This window comes from Apteryx rowi, unplaced genomic scaffold, assembly GCF_003343035.1.
Source record: "Apteryx rowi isolate R43461 unplaced genomic scaffold, aptRow1 scaffold_322, whole genome shotgun sequence".
In the NCBI taxonomy this organism is placed as follows: domain Eukaryota; kingdom Metazoa; phylum Chordata; class Aves; order Apterygiformes; family Apterygidae; genus Apteryx; species Apteryx rowi.
In genome coordinates, this window is record NW_020449664.1 from 1,047,842 (window position 1) to 1,062,470 (window position 14,629).

The 14,629-nt window shown below is 50.3% G+C and overlaps 2 protein-coding genes across 11 annotated transcripts in view; both read right to left on the reverse strand.

The window, feature by feature from the left end:
- Positions 1 to 1,520, reverse strand: part of ARSA (arylsulfatase A) — a 7,056-nt gene extending 5,536 nt beyond the window's left edge. The window contains exons 1-2 of the mRNA XM_026071128.1: positions 1,277 to 1,520; positions 847 to 992 (exon numbers count right to left, since the gene is read on the reverse strand). Coding sequence (XP_025926913.1) covers positions 847 to 992; positions 1,277 to 1,438 — 308 coding nt within the window. The 5' untranslated portion in view covers positions 1,439 to 1,520. The remainder of the gene's footprint in view (positions 1 to 846; positions 993 to 1,276) is intronic.
- Positions 1,521 to 1,630: 110 nt separating this feature from the next.
- Positions 1,631 to 14,560, reverse strand: LOC112968660 (rab-like protein 2A). 10 transcript variants are annotated; one of them, XR_003254403.1, is made up of 8 exons: positions 10,502 to 10,577; positions 10,174 to 10,342; positions 9,280 to 9,391; positions 7,269 to 7,366; positions 6,941 to 7,024; positions 6,505 to 6,633; positions 5,909 to 5,995; positions 4,747 to 5,068 (listed from the first exon to the last, which is right to left on the reverse strand). XR_003254403.1 is itself a non-coding variant. In XM_026071135.1 (7 exons), the coding sequence occupies exons 2-6, from the start codon at positions 10,294 to 10,296 to the stop codon at positions 6,553 to 6,555; spliced, it is 498 nt and encodes a 165-aa protein (XP_025926920.1). In that variant the 5' UTR covers positions 10,297 to 10,342; positions 10,502 to 10,577; the 3' UTR covers positions 4,747 to 5,995; positions 6,505 to 6,552. The 10 variants fall into 10 exon arrangements, 9 of the variants coding, with proteins under 9 accessions (XP_025926916.1, XP_025926917.1, XP_025926920.1 ...); XM_026071135.1 differs by having other exon boundaries at positions 4,747 to 5,995; XM_026071136.1 differs by lacking the exons at positions 4,747 to 5,068; positions 5,909 to 5,995 and adding an exon at positions 6,200 to 6,319.
- Between the last annotated feature and the right edge of the window lie 69 nt (positions 14,561 to 14,629).

A 14,629-nucleotide genomic window follows, 5' to 3' on the forward strand; every position in this document is an offset into this window, starting at 1 on the left:
ATCCCGTTTGCCTTGCTGCTCAAGCCTCGCTTTCCTGTATGACCTGCAGCAGCTCCTGCAGCAGAGCAAAGAATTCCACGAGCTTGTGGTGTGGGAATGGGCAGGGCGCAGGCCTGCTTGCATGTGTTGGTTTTGGCTTTGGCCTCTGGAATGGGCTGGAGGCAGACGGTGCTGGTGCAGTTGTCTGTCCTGTTGGGCGCAGTCCCATGTGTGACAGGATCCAGTTGTAGTAGTGCTGGGTGGAGGTGTAGACGCCGGGCTGCTGCATTCTGCCGCAGCCTTTTCCCCAGCTGGTGACGCCGACGAGCCAGTAGTAGTCGGCAGTTCTGTCTTTGCATACGAGGGGGCCGCCGCTGTCGCCCTGCAGCGCGGGAGAGAGGCTTAAGGCGTTTATTGCCGGGCGGCCGGCGTCAGCGCTACGGCTGGGGCTGCTCCTGCGGCAGCACCTCGCGGAGCTGCCTGCGCGGCAGAGCGGCCCGTCTCGGCTGCTGGGGCCTGCAGGAGCTGGTTGGGGAGGGGAGCGTGCGCCTGCAAGGTGGGCTCTGTCCTGGGTCTGCACGGCGATGCCGGATGCGTGGGACGGGGCTGTTCCGGGGTAGGGATGTGGGCGTCCGGGGCACCCGGAGCCCTGCACGGTCTCTCTGTGGAGAGTSCCCGGCACCTGGGGCAAGGGGACGACTCGCCAAGGCGCTGCAGACGGGAAGGGCAGGYGAGCTCTGTCGCTGGCGGCAGCAGAGCTGGGCGGGCGGCCGGCCGGGCAGAGCGCGGGCAGCGTGCGTCCGTACGTACGGGAGGCTGTGACGGGGCTGCACCGCTGCTGCGGGCTGCCTTGCTGCACCTTCCTACCTGGCAGGTGTCGATGCCGCCTTGCTGGTAGCCYGCRCACAAGTTGGTGTTCCTGATGGCCCCTGCGTACCACCGGCTGCTGTTGCAGATGTGGTTGTCGATGAGGTGGACGAGGGCCTCCTGCAGGACGGCAGGTCGTATCTGAGCTGTGGGCACAGAAAGGAATTGGCACCCGGCAGCTCGCTGCCGTTCCTCCCTCCCCGTCTGGGTGAACGCCTTCCCAAAGACCTGGCTTTGGACCTCGAGGGGCGTATGTACTGGTGCCRCCCCTCTGCCTTGCTTTGGGCAAGGGGTCAAGGCCGCCTCTTTACAGCATACGTCCCTTTGCCTTGACCCAGGGCTCGGCCTCTGCTCTCGGGCAGCGCAGCCCCTGTCTCGACAGCGCGCCGAGCCTGCGCTCAGGGAAGAGCAGCGCTTGCTGCGGACTCACATCCTTCCTCCGTGGCGCCCCAGCCGCTGACGTAGCAAGGCGACAGCTCTGACACGCGCAGGGAAGCGTCGGGCACACACGCAAGCTGTATGTAGTAGCTGCACTGCACGGGATGGTCCAGCTCCAGCAATGCGATGTCATTTCTCTGCGAGCGGTTATCATAGTGTTCGTGCGTCACTAGCCGCTTAATGTTGCGCACTTGGACCTCGGGGCCCAGCTGAAGCAAACTGGAGGCACCAACCACYACACGCCACGTCTCGACATAGCTGGAAGGGAGATGGAGAGAGGCGTTGGAGAGAGCAGAGCCAGGGCACCTGCCCGTGTTGTGGGGACGTCCCCATTCCCTGAGCCTCCTCACCTGGCGTTTATGAAGCAGTGAGCTGCTGTGAGGACCCACTGTGGGCTGATGAGGGACCCTCCGCATATGTGCCCAGTGCCTCTTGGCCAGGGCACCTGGATGCTGACGATCCAGGGCCAGGACCCCGGCTGGGCATCCGCACCGCCCACGACGCGCATCGTGCTGTAGTAAGAGTCCATGGGCCGGAGCCCGCAGCTCCCGCTGTAATCAGAAACTCGTTAGTGCCGCCCTCGACTGCTGCCCGCTCCGCTCAGGCTGAAAGTCGTCGTCGTCGTCGCTCCTGCTCCCCTCCGCAGGAGGCAGCGTGCGGCCAGCAGGGCCAAGGCCCCTGCGCGGTGCACGGCCGCAGCCCCGCGGCGGGACGTGCCGGGAGCCTGGGTGCTGCAGAGGAGCTGAGCCTCCTGCCCGGCCTGGGCAGCCCCCGTGCAGCCGTGGGGGCAAGCGGGCTCCCTGCAGGGCCCCCAAACACGCTCTCCCAAAGCCTCGCGCCACTCACCCGCAGCTGTCCTGCACATCACGCGTGGGCCAGCCCGCGGCCAGCACCAGGAGGAGGGGGAGCAGCTTCATCTTCCCCAGCGGCACCACGCAGCTGCTGGCACCCAGCGCTCGGTGCACCGCTGCGTCCGCGTTGGCCGGCGCCGTGGCGCCGAGGCCGATGTCACAGAGCTGCCGGTTCCGGAGCGCTGGATCCGGCGCRGGGGGGTCGTGAGCAGGAGCGGAGGCGGCAGCTGCGGGCGCTGGGATCGGACGCCCGGCAGAGCCCTGGCTGAACACCGCTCGCGGCACGAGGGTGCGCAGCCCTGGGGCGGGCAGCGCTGCCCAGCTCCCTGCACCGCCTCTGCCAAGGCTGCTTGAGGCTATGGCAGACAGATGTTCAAGCGGGATAGGTCCTGCGCCCCGGGCGAGGTCAGCTCTCCTACAGAAAACAGTAAAATGCACGTGCAGCACAGTGCACCCTGGCCGGGTTAAACTTACCAGCACCGTGTGGCAGGATTAATGTACTCGCTGTTGACAAGCAACAGAGCAATTCTGGTTCAACACTGCCTGGGGCTGAGGGCAGCTGGGGCCCTTGGTACATGTGGCCAAGTGCACGCAGTGTTGGGCACTGGACGGAGAAGGAGGCAATTTCCATGCTGTTCCCCCTCTCAGGCCCGCACGCTCCTCTCCGCAGCTCTCCAGTTTGCACTGAAGCTGACCCCTTGGCATGCCGCCCCGGCTGCCGTTTGCTGCAGCCCTGACTGTCTGCATGCAGTGCCCTAACAGCACCCGGGTCCCTGGGCCCCAGAGCAGAGGGGCAGGAACGGGAGGTGCCGCTGTGACCGACCACAAAACCCCTACAGTGGAAGAAGAGTCAGAGGAGATGGGCAAGAGCGCGGTGCCCATGAAGCTCAGGAACAGTGTAGGGTGTGACTGACCACAGCTGTTGCACAGAAAGCTGACTTTATTTCAACACAAAGGGGACTGGAAGGTGGCCTTTTTTTTACAAAAACATCTATGTCAAATGAGCGGATCAACCAGTGTAAATGCTTCTCCCTGAGTTCATCAAAAGAGTATGAATGTCTCGCTGAGTTAGCCAGACCAGCATGGGGGGAAGCGTATAGGTGGCTCAGCTCAACACAGAGTATAAAAGCTGAACAACTAACAAAAGAATTTTGAAGAGCTGGTTTCAAGGCACATATTCCTTTCTGGCGATTGGGGACGGCCAGCATCGTGACCGTGAGCATATTATAGAGACCGGTAATGGGGATCACATTTGTATTGCGATTGAATTGTATATTGCAATTGCTGTGTTTTCCTAAGTGTAACTCACACTTGTATTGTGATTTCAGTATATTGCTGTATCACTCTGCTAAATCAAAAATCCCATGTAATATCAAATATGTTCAAAGAAGTAAATTTTGATATCAAACATTACACCCTCCATGTGTGGAATATCTAAAAGAACCTGATCAGAGCATTGGACTCTGGCAGGCACACTGACACAAGGTACACGCCATGTTTCCACAGTGATCAGCTGCAATAATCAGCATCCATTTACTTCTCCAGTTGCAGGCACTTCCCAGAATGCCACGTGGTTTAGCAAAGGCTGCCAAGCCAGCCCAAAACCTCTTCCCAATCCTGGCAAGTTCACACCAGCCAGCAGTAATCCCTGCAGCTCCTCAGCCTCATGCTCTGGTGCCACACGTCCCAGTGTGGCCAAAGAATGGGGTGCTCACTTCAGCGCTGGGCACTGCCCGGGGAACGGGATGATGCTAGAGAGGTTCACAGCAGAGTTCGACTTATGAAAGAAGTGCTGAGTCGGACAGGGAGCTGAGCCTAGTGACAGAGTGATGCCTGGATACTGCCCAACTCTTCCATTCCCTGGTCCGCAGGTCTCAGTGAACTTGTGTGGTTGCACATGCACATCCAAGAACATGCACATCCTTGTCCATGCATTACATGCAGCAGAGCAAGCTCGTGCATCCACTTCCATGTGCATGTCATGTGCAGGTATTACATACAGATGGATCCTGTTACAGATGAGCACACAGCAAGAAGCGTCATGGAGATGGGGTCATTCATTCTYGGCCTCCGGCCCGTTCCAGAGGCCAAGACAATCAGCCAGGCCTGTGTCCTGCCCATATCCATGCCACAAGCTCATGGAATTCTTTACTGGGGTGCAGGAGCTGCTGCGGGTCCTAAAGGGAAGTAAGACTTGAGCAGCAAGGCAAACGGGATCCAGGGCAGGCTGCARYGTGTGGTGACCGCTTCCTTCTGGGGCAATGCCCACCGACCCAGAGGCAACCCCAGGGCCAAAGGCCTGCTCTGCCCAGCCCACCCCCCCCTCACTGCCCACAAACCCTGAAACTTTACTCAGTTCTAGAAATAAAATTGCCTATTCCCAGAGCTGACCATGCCTCAGTCCAATTCTGTCTTGGGGCCACGGCAGGGATTTCCGTAGACGGCACCAAAAAACGAGGCTGCGTGCAGCCAGTTGGCCACAAAGGCAAAGAGTCACCCAACAGGCTGAAACTCTGCCCGCTCGGAGAGGAGGGTGCTCGGAGCCACGCAGGCAGCAACAGGACGGAGGAGGCTGGCGCGCTGAGGCTGGGGAAAAAYGATGYGGCATGAAGACGACTTTTGGTGAACGTGTTAAGGCAGGCAAGCGGGTGACTAGGCCCTGGCCTAAGCGTTGGCTGACTGAGCAGACCAAGAGCCGCTTGACATGAGAAATAAGAGTGGGAAGCTGACAGGAGTTACAGACAGCGCCATGAGGAATGGCCAGATTTCACAAGTGTTTAAGGGGGAAGTAATATGAGAGACAGCCAAGCTTCACGGATAACTGAAGGGATTGCTGAGGTCCTTTGGGGGAGTGGAACCTGGCAAGGCTGGCGCTACGCAGAAAACCGCATCAGTAATAACACGGAAGTCCAAGATGAACTAGAGAACCGCATCTGAAATACCAAATACGGGTATTGATGTCACAAAACTGGGAGCCAGGGGGAAAAAGTAACTGGGGGTGGGTTGTTTATTTGGAAGGAGACTAGGGCGGAGAAAGGGAGGGGTCAAGGTAGATGAGGGGAAGGTATAAGCATGGGAAAAGGCAGAGTAGGGGGGATAAAGGGGCTGGTCACACATAAACAGACTGCTCACCTAACTGAGCCTTGCAGCTAATCACCACAGTCTATGTCACCTTCTCTATAAAAGCTATTCCAAACCATTTTCTCTGCGGCCCTGCTCTCTTCCCTGTGCGTGTGTCGAGAGGCCTGAGTGCTAGCAACGGGAGGAGGGAACCCAGGTCCTAGGGGCCCATTGGCCTGGGAGCCAGCAGCTGGAAACACCAGGTGTCTAGGGCCAGCTACTGGTGGGATCCCTGCGTGTAGGTGCAGTTCACAAGCAAATGTCACATCAGACTAGCACACAAACAAGATGAGACCCACATCTGGAAAGGCCCAAGGTCTGAGCCGATGACTAAGTAGGCTGGCATCTGGGCACAGATATTAGATGGGCTTAATGCCCTGCTAATATACAAGGGATCCATGGATATGAGCTGCTCGTGAGTCTAAGAAGTAAGGAAGCATGTTTATGCTTCACTAGTGAACATCAGTCATGACCAGCTGTAGAAGGACTGGGCTATGTTCATGGGAGTGCTGCTTGTTTTAAGAGTGGTGCCTTTACCAGCACCCACTACCTGTGTTAATCTGTTTTGCAAGTCACATGAGTCGTGTATGTGTGCGCATGTTTAAGTATGTATCTGGCTCTTTGGAACACACACTAAGCCTTTGGATCCATACACTGGAACAGCAGCAGCCACATCCATCAGACTGCGGTGGGAGAAACCTTCTGGGTGTGAGAGTCCACCCCATTCAGCTCTAGCAGGCCTGAAAAGAGAAATTCCCTGAGTCCAGAAGTCCGCTGGATTTGGCTGCTCCATAACAGAATGGGAAGGGAAACSCAGAGAAACAGTGCAGCAGAGATCAAATGGGTGGAGAGGGAGGCAGCACTAGATAAGCTATAAAGCAACGGGGAGGGCTGGCAGTCTGACCTGTGCTTTGCCCTATAACAAAAGTGCAGGATCCAAGCTCAAAGCTTTATAAAAAAATTCTTTAGTGTTTGTTTTCTCCAGTAGGTACTATTAAAGCATCTGGGCAGGACTCTTCCCTGCAGATCCAAGAGTGGCTCGGCTCTCCCAGCAAGCTCAGCCTCTAAGGAACATGCAGCAACCATGTGGACATTCTTGCCCCTCTCCTTGACCGTGGTGGGCAGGGCCCGGTCAAGGAAGGCCATGCCCAGACAGTCAGAGATGCAAGAAGGGGAAAGGCCCAGGCCCACCAGAGTACTGAGCGCATGAAAAGATCACTTTCCTCTGTGAAGGCCAGCTGTAACTAACCCCAGAAATCCAGGGAAATGGCAAACAACAAACTCAGGATCCGAGGCTTTAGGCAGATGGGGGCTTCTCTTCAGGGCAGCTCTCCTCTGTTTCCGACAAGTCCTCACTCTTATTCTGCAGGTCAAAGCTCTGAAAAGGAGCAGGACAAGAAACTCTGAGAAGCATGAGAGCAACAGCCACACTCTGCTTTGCTGTGGTACTCTCAAACTCTGCCGAGGGCAGCATGAGCTCTCCCGAGTGTCGCCACCTCATCCAGTCCAAACCAGACATGGGCAGCTCACAAACCCCATAGTGTCACCAGCATAAAGCAACTCTCTCCAAGCATGCAAAGTTTCACCCTCTGGTGCAGGCGCCCAGCTTTCCCTGAGGGGAAAAAGGGCAGAGCTGCTAATCACTTTAGAAGAGGGAGGGGTGCAGTAAGTAGAGCTTTTCTTACCTCCAACTCTCGCATGACCTCATCCATGAAATCGCCTGAATTCTGTTTGTAAGCAACTGCCAGTTTGATAGCATCATTGAAGAGCTGATGAGAAGGAGAACGCTTGTCACTCAAAGTAAAGGACGCTGGGTTTCTTCAAGATAGGGAAACTGTCTATTTCCACACCCCAAGAAAAAAAACTTTGCAACAACCTATAGCTACCAGAACCATCACAAGTGACCAACCAGAAGTGCTGGCCCCTTTTCTGCTCTCTGTGCCTGTAGCAATCTCCATGTCCTTGCACTGTATTGGGCTCTCATGGACACTGAGCCAAACAGCTATGTTTTACCTTCACTACGTTGGTGCCATCTGCAGCAGACACAAAGTAAAAGGGCAAATTGAATTTCCGGGCAAAGTTGAAGCTTTTCTGGGTCACCTTCATATCCGCTGGGGGAAAAAAGAAGAAGTGGTCACTGAGACATCACTGTAGGCAGTGATGCCAACATATACATGGGTTGGTGGAACATACGGAGACCAGAGCCTGATCTAGCTGTCAGGGCCTCCTCACTGCAGTGCAAGGCCAGGATAGTCCTCCCCAAGAGCCAGAGGGTTTTAAAAGTGACAGCATCAGCAAACAGTTGACAAGACGACACACAAAGGAAAGAGGTTTGTTGCTTGTCCATGGTGCTTGACTAAAACGCAGACAGATCCTGATGTGCTATAAATGAATAATGTTTTGCAGCAGAAGACATCCCAGTTCACTTGCTGTGCTGCAACTGTGAATGTTTTCCAGGTACCTCCCTGTGAATTTTGCTATGTGTCCACATGACCTGGTTACCACTGCCAACACTAATCATGCCTCTCCCTCCATTTTGCACTTTTTAACCATATCCGGCCACTGTCTTTATGCCACATTACCCACATTCCTGTGAATCAAGGATAGGCTCAGAGCATACAAATGACTATATCGTTATATATATTTAACAGACAGGTCCGGCTACTCTAACCTCAGTAGGCAAGGGGCCTTTTTCAATTTTGGAACAAATCTACAGCGTACCTACAGCCCATGCTGGCACAGCAGTCACAGCTCAAAGTTTTGGTAGAAAGACAGTCTGCGTACCAACACAGAAAGAGAATGATTCCAGACTATCCATCTTTTCTCATGGAAGCAACAGCTGAAGTAGGTCAGACTCCAAATGCTTGCCAATGAGAACTGCCCAGGGAGCTCTTCCCTGCCTCYTTGGAGGAAGCAGGAAGCTGGATAAATGATTCTGCAGGCTGGACCTGTGCTAAGAGCTGTAGGCTGATCATTTCCTTGTGCTGGTGGAATACAGCAAACAAAGCAGGGGAGAGGAGTCTCCTGGAGCACTCCCTACTCTCACATAGAAAACTGAGAGCAGGATTCACCTACACAGATGCAGCGTCTACAATATGGGTTCCAACATCAGGTCAATTTGCCTTGGATTCCCTGTACAGTCAGTGGATCCAAGGCTGTATTGACTCATCCTAGAGGAAAGTCTTCCACTAGGTAAGCTCAATCATGCCCTAAAACCCACCACTGAACCAAATGAACTTCCATTGACTACAGCGGGAGCCCAGACGACTTGTTCAGATAGGGACACCTATTTACAGCTGCGATGACTCCTACCATGAACGTCAGGAGGGAAGCCCATTTCTGACACTGTACTTGATAGGGAACAGCAGGAGATTGTGGACCTAAGGGGATGTGGTCCGCTCTTCGATGCTGAGCAGAAAGGTGAAGAATTAGGTGCTCTCACAAGATGCTGGAGACAGATCACAGCCCAAATGACAGCATTAATGAATGCCTAGCTGGCATCCCTAAGAAGAGGAGGCAAGCATCCAGTCATCTGCAGAGGGAGCTGAACAAGTTTGCCATCAGGTATATTTAGACACGCTACCGTGGAGACCCTTGGAAACCTGCAGGCTGAATTAGCAATACAAAGGCAGCTACTGTCTGTATCAGGGGAAGCCACAGAATAGGTTACGCTCCTTTTCCATCAAGACATCCGGTAATTTTTGACTAATCACTGCTCCAATCAGCTTTGGGGTTCTTGGATGAAATGTGCAGCATGGTAAGGACAGAATTGGAAGCACATCACTTGAATAAACTGTAAATGGACTGAACTTGTATTGTTAACTGCTAGCAAGACAAGAACAAGAGCCTATAAGACACCATGAAAGGTCAGTAGAGAATCCAGCTATTCACTTAGTAAAATACAGCTCTAAGGGACTAATATTCAAGAACTCACCTGGATCAAACAGACAAATGACATTCTTTCACCAGTCAGGTCAGAAGAGAATCACATCATAACCCTGAGAAGCTGAAAATACATACTCACCATCAATTTTGTTGGCCACTACAATACAAGGAATCTCCGGGCGGAACTCTCTCAGCTCCTTGTACCAGCTGCTCAAGTTCTTGTAGGTGACTTTCCGCTGAACATCGAACACCTTCCGAAAAAGAACCAGCTATCATGGGGCCTACAGCAGGACAGCTCCTGATCAACCCACTGCACCAAACACTTGTACGGAATCCAGAATTTGCCCCAGTCCTACATTCTTCTAGTCTTTCTTTAAGGACATAATACTGCAAATACAGCAGCTGAAAGCAACATCTGGAGGAGGGTATTTCAACTGGATTAAAAGATTTGAGGTAGCATTCCTTGGAGCCTCCTGACAGAGTCAATTACAACTGTTTAAGTAGGACATCAACAACAGAAACTGGCCTTTGTTAGAAAGGATGAAAGATAAAAGGGAGAATATCTAGCAAGCCTTTAAACATGCAGCCACCCCTTTCTTTGCACCATGCTGGCAACAGTCCCTGGGTTTCCTTTACATTCTTATTTTGTACAATGACAAGCACTCTATCACCCATGACAATGAACAAGCACCAAGAAAAATCTGTTATGCTAAGTAGGACCAAATGTGAGGCTCCTCTAATTTAACCATTACATTATCAGTGAAGTTGACTGATGTTCACAAATAATGACAAATAGGGAAAAGTTAAAGCAACAGTACAGACCAAGAGACCTAAGCAGGTTAGAAGGAAAAAACCAAGACTCATTTGAGCTGTAAATACAGGAAGCAGCAAAGTATGTGAAAACAAAGAGCAGAAGATCAGAAAAGCCTGTCTTATGTGGTGCCTCTGCAGAACACGTCAGAACAGTTTTGTACTGCATAATCCAAAAGTCACATCACAGAATAAGAAAGGGATATCCTTTCTCTCACATCACCTCTGACAGGACTGCATCTAAAGTTGTATGTTCGGTTTTAGGTACTTCTTTACTGGAAACACAGTGACCAGCGTAAGGAAATATAGAAGAAAACAAACTCAGGGAATGTAGTAAGGGTGCCATCAGGAAGATAAAAAGAGCTAAACATTCCCAACTACAGTGGTTTTATCTGGTGAGAGAAAAAGGAACAATATAGGAAAGTCTTTTAAGCAACTAGAAGGGACAAAAAATATAAGTATAAATGTGAAAAGTAACATATAAACCAATGTCAATTGGGACTGTTATCAGTCAAAATTCCACCAAATCACAGCTGAGACACTACCCTTACCATGATACAAGCATGAGCCTTATGGTAATAGGACGCATGCATGCTCTGGAACCTCTCTTGTCCAGCTGTGTCCCAGAAGTCTGTAAGACAAAAGACAAGTTCAGAATGACACGACTTTCCAAGGTCTGTTCTCCTCACAACCTACACCCAAGATGCAAAGCCCAGCCCATCTACTCTGGGTCACAAATTAGGTTTCACCTCACTAATTTGAGATATTCCACGAGCAAGAGATCATGCAAAACTAGAACCTCTTCTTAGCTAGGCTTAGCTATGAGTTGTGCTGACTGGTTACACAGGCACTCAGCATTCCTACAAACACACTAGCAAAAGAAAAATCATCAGTAGATATGACTTATAGAGGACAGTAAGACAAAGGTGCAAAGAGTGATAACAATGTATGGTACTTAGTCACCAGAAATGACAATAGGACACAATATCTAAACAGTCTGAGAAAGCTTGATTTCTAACGCAGTGGTAAATAGCCAGGTGCCTGCCATGAGAAATGCTCCATCTCCTTTTCTAGGCAGTCTAACTCTGCCCTTTCCAGGAGCACAACTGGTTCTAAAATTAGGAAGGGTAAGCAAGTTAGCCTGAGACAGACAGGTCCCAATCCATTAAATACCTTGCAGACTACGCCTATATCATAAAGCATACCTGAACAGTCATCAACATTTTAGTTCTATTTCTGCTTGCGTGCCTCAAGTAGAGACCCTTCCCCCTCCTCCTACTGAATCTCGGGGCTAAAATTTGTGTCTTATTTATTGCATAAATTTACACAGCTTCAACTAAGAACCACCAGATGTAGCTATACTTCAGTCAGCTAGACTGAAGCACACCACTCAACCTAAAGCCAATTATGCCACTTTCCTTAGGGTTTACTTTGCACCGAAATGGATTAGTTTCTGACTGGATACTATATCAGACTGGCAGGATAATGACTTCCTAAACTGCCCAAAATATAGGCAAGCACTCATCAGACCACACTTGCATTCATTCTGGGTAGTTCTGCTTAGCTTCTAAAATTGCCTGCTCCTTTTAACACGCCATTTCAGACTCCTCACTTACAGGGAACAAATAGGGGCCAGTGGCCATGACCTACTGAATGTCCATAAATTAACATCCCAGTGTAACAGCTGTCATAAGACCACTTGCTATGGCTTACTGAAAAGCACTGCTCTTTTCACCAGTGAATGCTCCAAATCTGGCCTGCGATACCCCATGTCACTCCSCAACATGAGACTTTATCAGACTTTAAAATCCTGAAAAAGTGAGATTCACAGAGTAAAGAAATACACCCCATTTGAATGCAATCCTAACTCTACCATACCGAACTTGACAATGGCCACTAGGAATAGCTCAGCAGAGGAAAAATTAAACTAACAAGGGAAGTGATAATYCTCCACAATTTGGGGTTTTCGAGTCAAATTATCTGCCTTTCTGAATCCCGACTTATGATAGGTCTTCTCTGCAAGGTAGCTTGGGTGATCAGAACTTATGTTCATAAAAGGTGAAGCCAGAAGACATGTGAACTCTATGTATAACATAAGCCAAATGACGTACTTAAACTAGAGCTGATTACTTAATAAAGAATTAATTCCCTATTAAAAAGAAGGCCATGATACATGAATTCATACTTTGGCAAGTTCTCTCAATGGTTAATTCCACTGACCGCTTAATAAAAAGCACCTTATTTTTTACCTGAGTTTTCCAAATGTCAACTAGAGCTTGTTAAACATTGCTTGCTACACTAAGCATCTTTTCGTACCAAATTCCTGTTCTCTCATATTTCACCTTATCACTTCTCCTTGAGAAGCAAACCAGACCGAGTCTCTTATCATTGGGCCCTTTTTCCCCCATCCTTCAACTGTTCTCATGGCTTTTCTCTGAAAAGTTCACCATTTTTCAATGCCTTTACTGAATCACAGAAATAAGAATTAGACACAGCCTTGCAGTAATGATTTCAAAGAGGTGTCTCAGGGTAACATTTCAAATTTGGGATAGCCATATAATCTCTCTAATTAATGTTCTGTTTTTACCTCCAAAGGTCACATTAGCTGTTTGGAATACAGTCCTGTTTTGAAGCTCATATCCAGCTAAGTGCTGTTCATCATCCTTCTTGCCTCCCAGGATGGTCTCTAATTCTACTTATGAACTTACACAGAGCCATATTAGAAACCATATCAGTTATCTGCATCAGTTTATTATTGAAACCATTGGTTCTAACCAAGTTAGCAATAATAAAACTGCAAAATAGATGGGTGCTGCTTTGCTATATTAAAGACATTAGTTGTTTAAGAATTGCAGGATTTCCTGACTCAAAGTGTTGATGCACACTGGTAAGACTCTGTTGAAGAACTATCTCTGTTTTTGCAAACTGCATTTCAAACACAAACCACTGAACAGAATTCAGAGGAAGAATCAAGACTGACAAGAGATCTAGAAAACATGCCCTGCGAGAAAAGGCAGAGTAAAAAGTGAGGCTGTTTACCCTGAAAGAGGTGATATAAAGGAGAGATGTTCAGTGTTCAAACATGTAGAAGGCTGGTGCAAACAGGAAGGGAAAAAAACTTGCTCAGYGTCCAGGAAAGATAGGAAATAACAGGTTTACCTTGAATAGAGAAGATTCACATTAACTATCAAGAAAGACTTTCTAGCAGTAAGCACAGTGATGCCTTGGAACAGATGGCCTAGCAGTCTATCATTGGAGGCCTTTAAATAGACGAAATGGATAAATATCTGTCAGGAGTGACATAAGTAAAGATTTTTCCTGTGCAGAGCGATGTGCTAGATGACCTCTCTCAGTCCCTTCCATAGCTGGGATGTCTGAAAATGCAGAAATAGTTGCAATACAAGCAGTGGTATAGAGCATCGACCACAGAATAAGATTACGGTTTTCCTGAACTTCTATCCGCAACACACAGAATAATACTGTGCCGTCACAGATAAACAGATAAACAGACTAACAGGTAAGACATCAAAGAACTAACAGAGGTTGACATAAGACATGTGGTATTTTGTGATAAGAATATACAGGCCGGACATATTCAGAGAAGAGACTTAAAAAACTCTACAAACTTGAAATATAGTATTGGTACATACACCTGAAGTAATTAACCAATTAAAAATACCTGATAAAAGGATGATTAAAAAAAACCCCAACAACTAAAAATACCTAAAGTAGATCTATGACAGGGATTTTTAGAATTCTTTCCGGTAGGCGGCTAAATCCCACTGTAGACTGTTTTGTAATGAGTAGACGGCATTGTTCTTCTCGCTTACTATATTGACAGAGTAAAGGAGTCTGAAGGGATGGTTTCACGCTGCAGCTAAAACAATATAATACCTAGGTCTCAAACTACTCCCTGCTCTTCTTTCCTTTGCCTATGCATTCCCACCTCCCCCTTTCACCAGCACTAGCGCTTGTTAATGAAACGCTTCAGGAGCCCAAATGAGCAGAAAACCATTCATTTATTTTGCCAGTGGTTAATATGCATGGTTAGCTTCCTGAACTGGTTTAACAACGGGCAGGGCTAGTTCTGGAAGTGCACTCAGGTGGTAGATGGAGAAATGGGGTGACTGCTTTCACGGGTAGGTCTTCGCTTGGCTTCGTTACGAGACCGCATCCCGCGCAACAAGCACGGACTGAATCAGCGGCTAACGCAACCAAAGCAGGATTCGGGCAGCAATCACTTTTACACGTATTTAATTTCTCGCAAAAACCAAGCATTTTTGCCTTAGGTCTAGCACTGCCTAGAAGCACCGGAGGTGAAAGGTTACTGCCTGAGGACCGAGCAGCGACCCCCCCGTTCCCCCTTTCTCCGCCTGCAAGCCGCTGCTTGGCTTCCCCTCGCCCACCGCCAGGACCCCCCCGCCGTGACCCGGGCCCCCCCCCCGGCTGCTGCGCCTGCCGGCAGCACCGGGCAGCGCCGCCGCTTACCCACGAGCACCGGCTTGCCGTCCACGCGGGCGCGGTGCTGGTAGAGCGTCAGCGCGAAGGTGGAGAGCTGCTGGGGGCGGCTGCGCCCGCGTCAAGGAGGAGCACGTCCCTCACGGCCCCGCAGCGGCCCCCGCTCGCCCCCCGCTCGCCCCCGACGGCAACACCGCGCCCCCCCGCTCGCCCCCGACGGC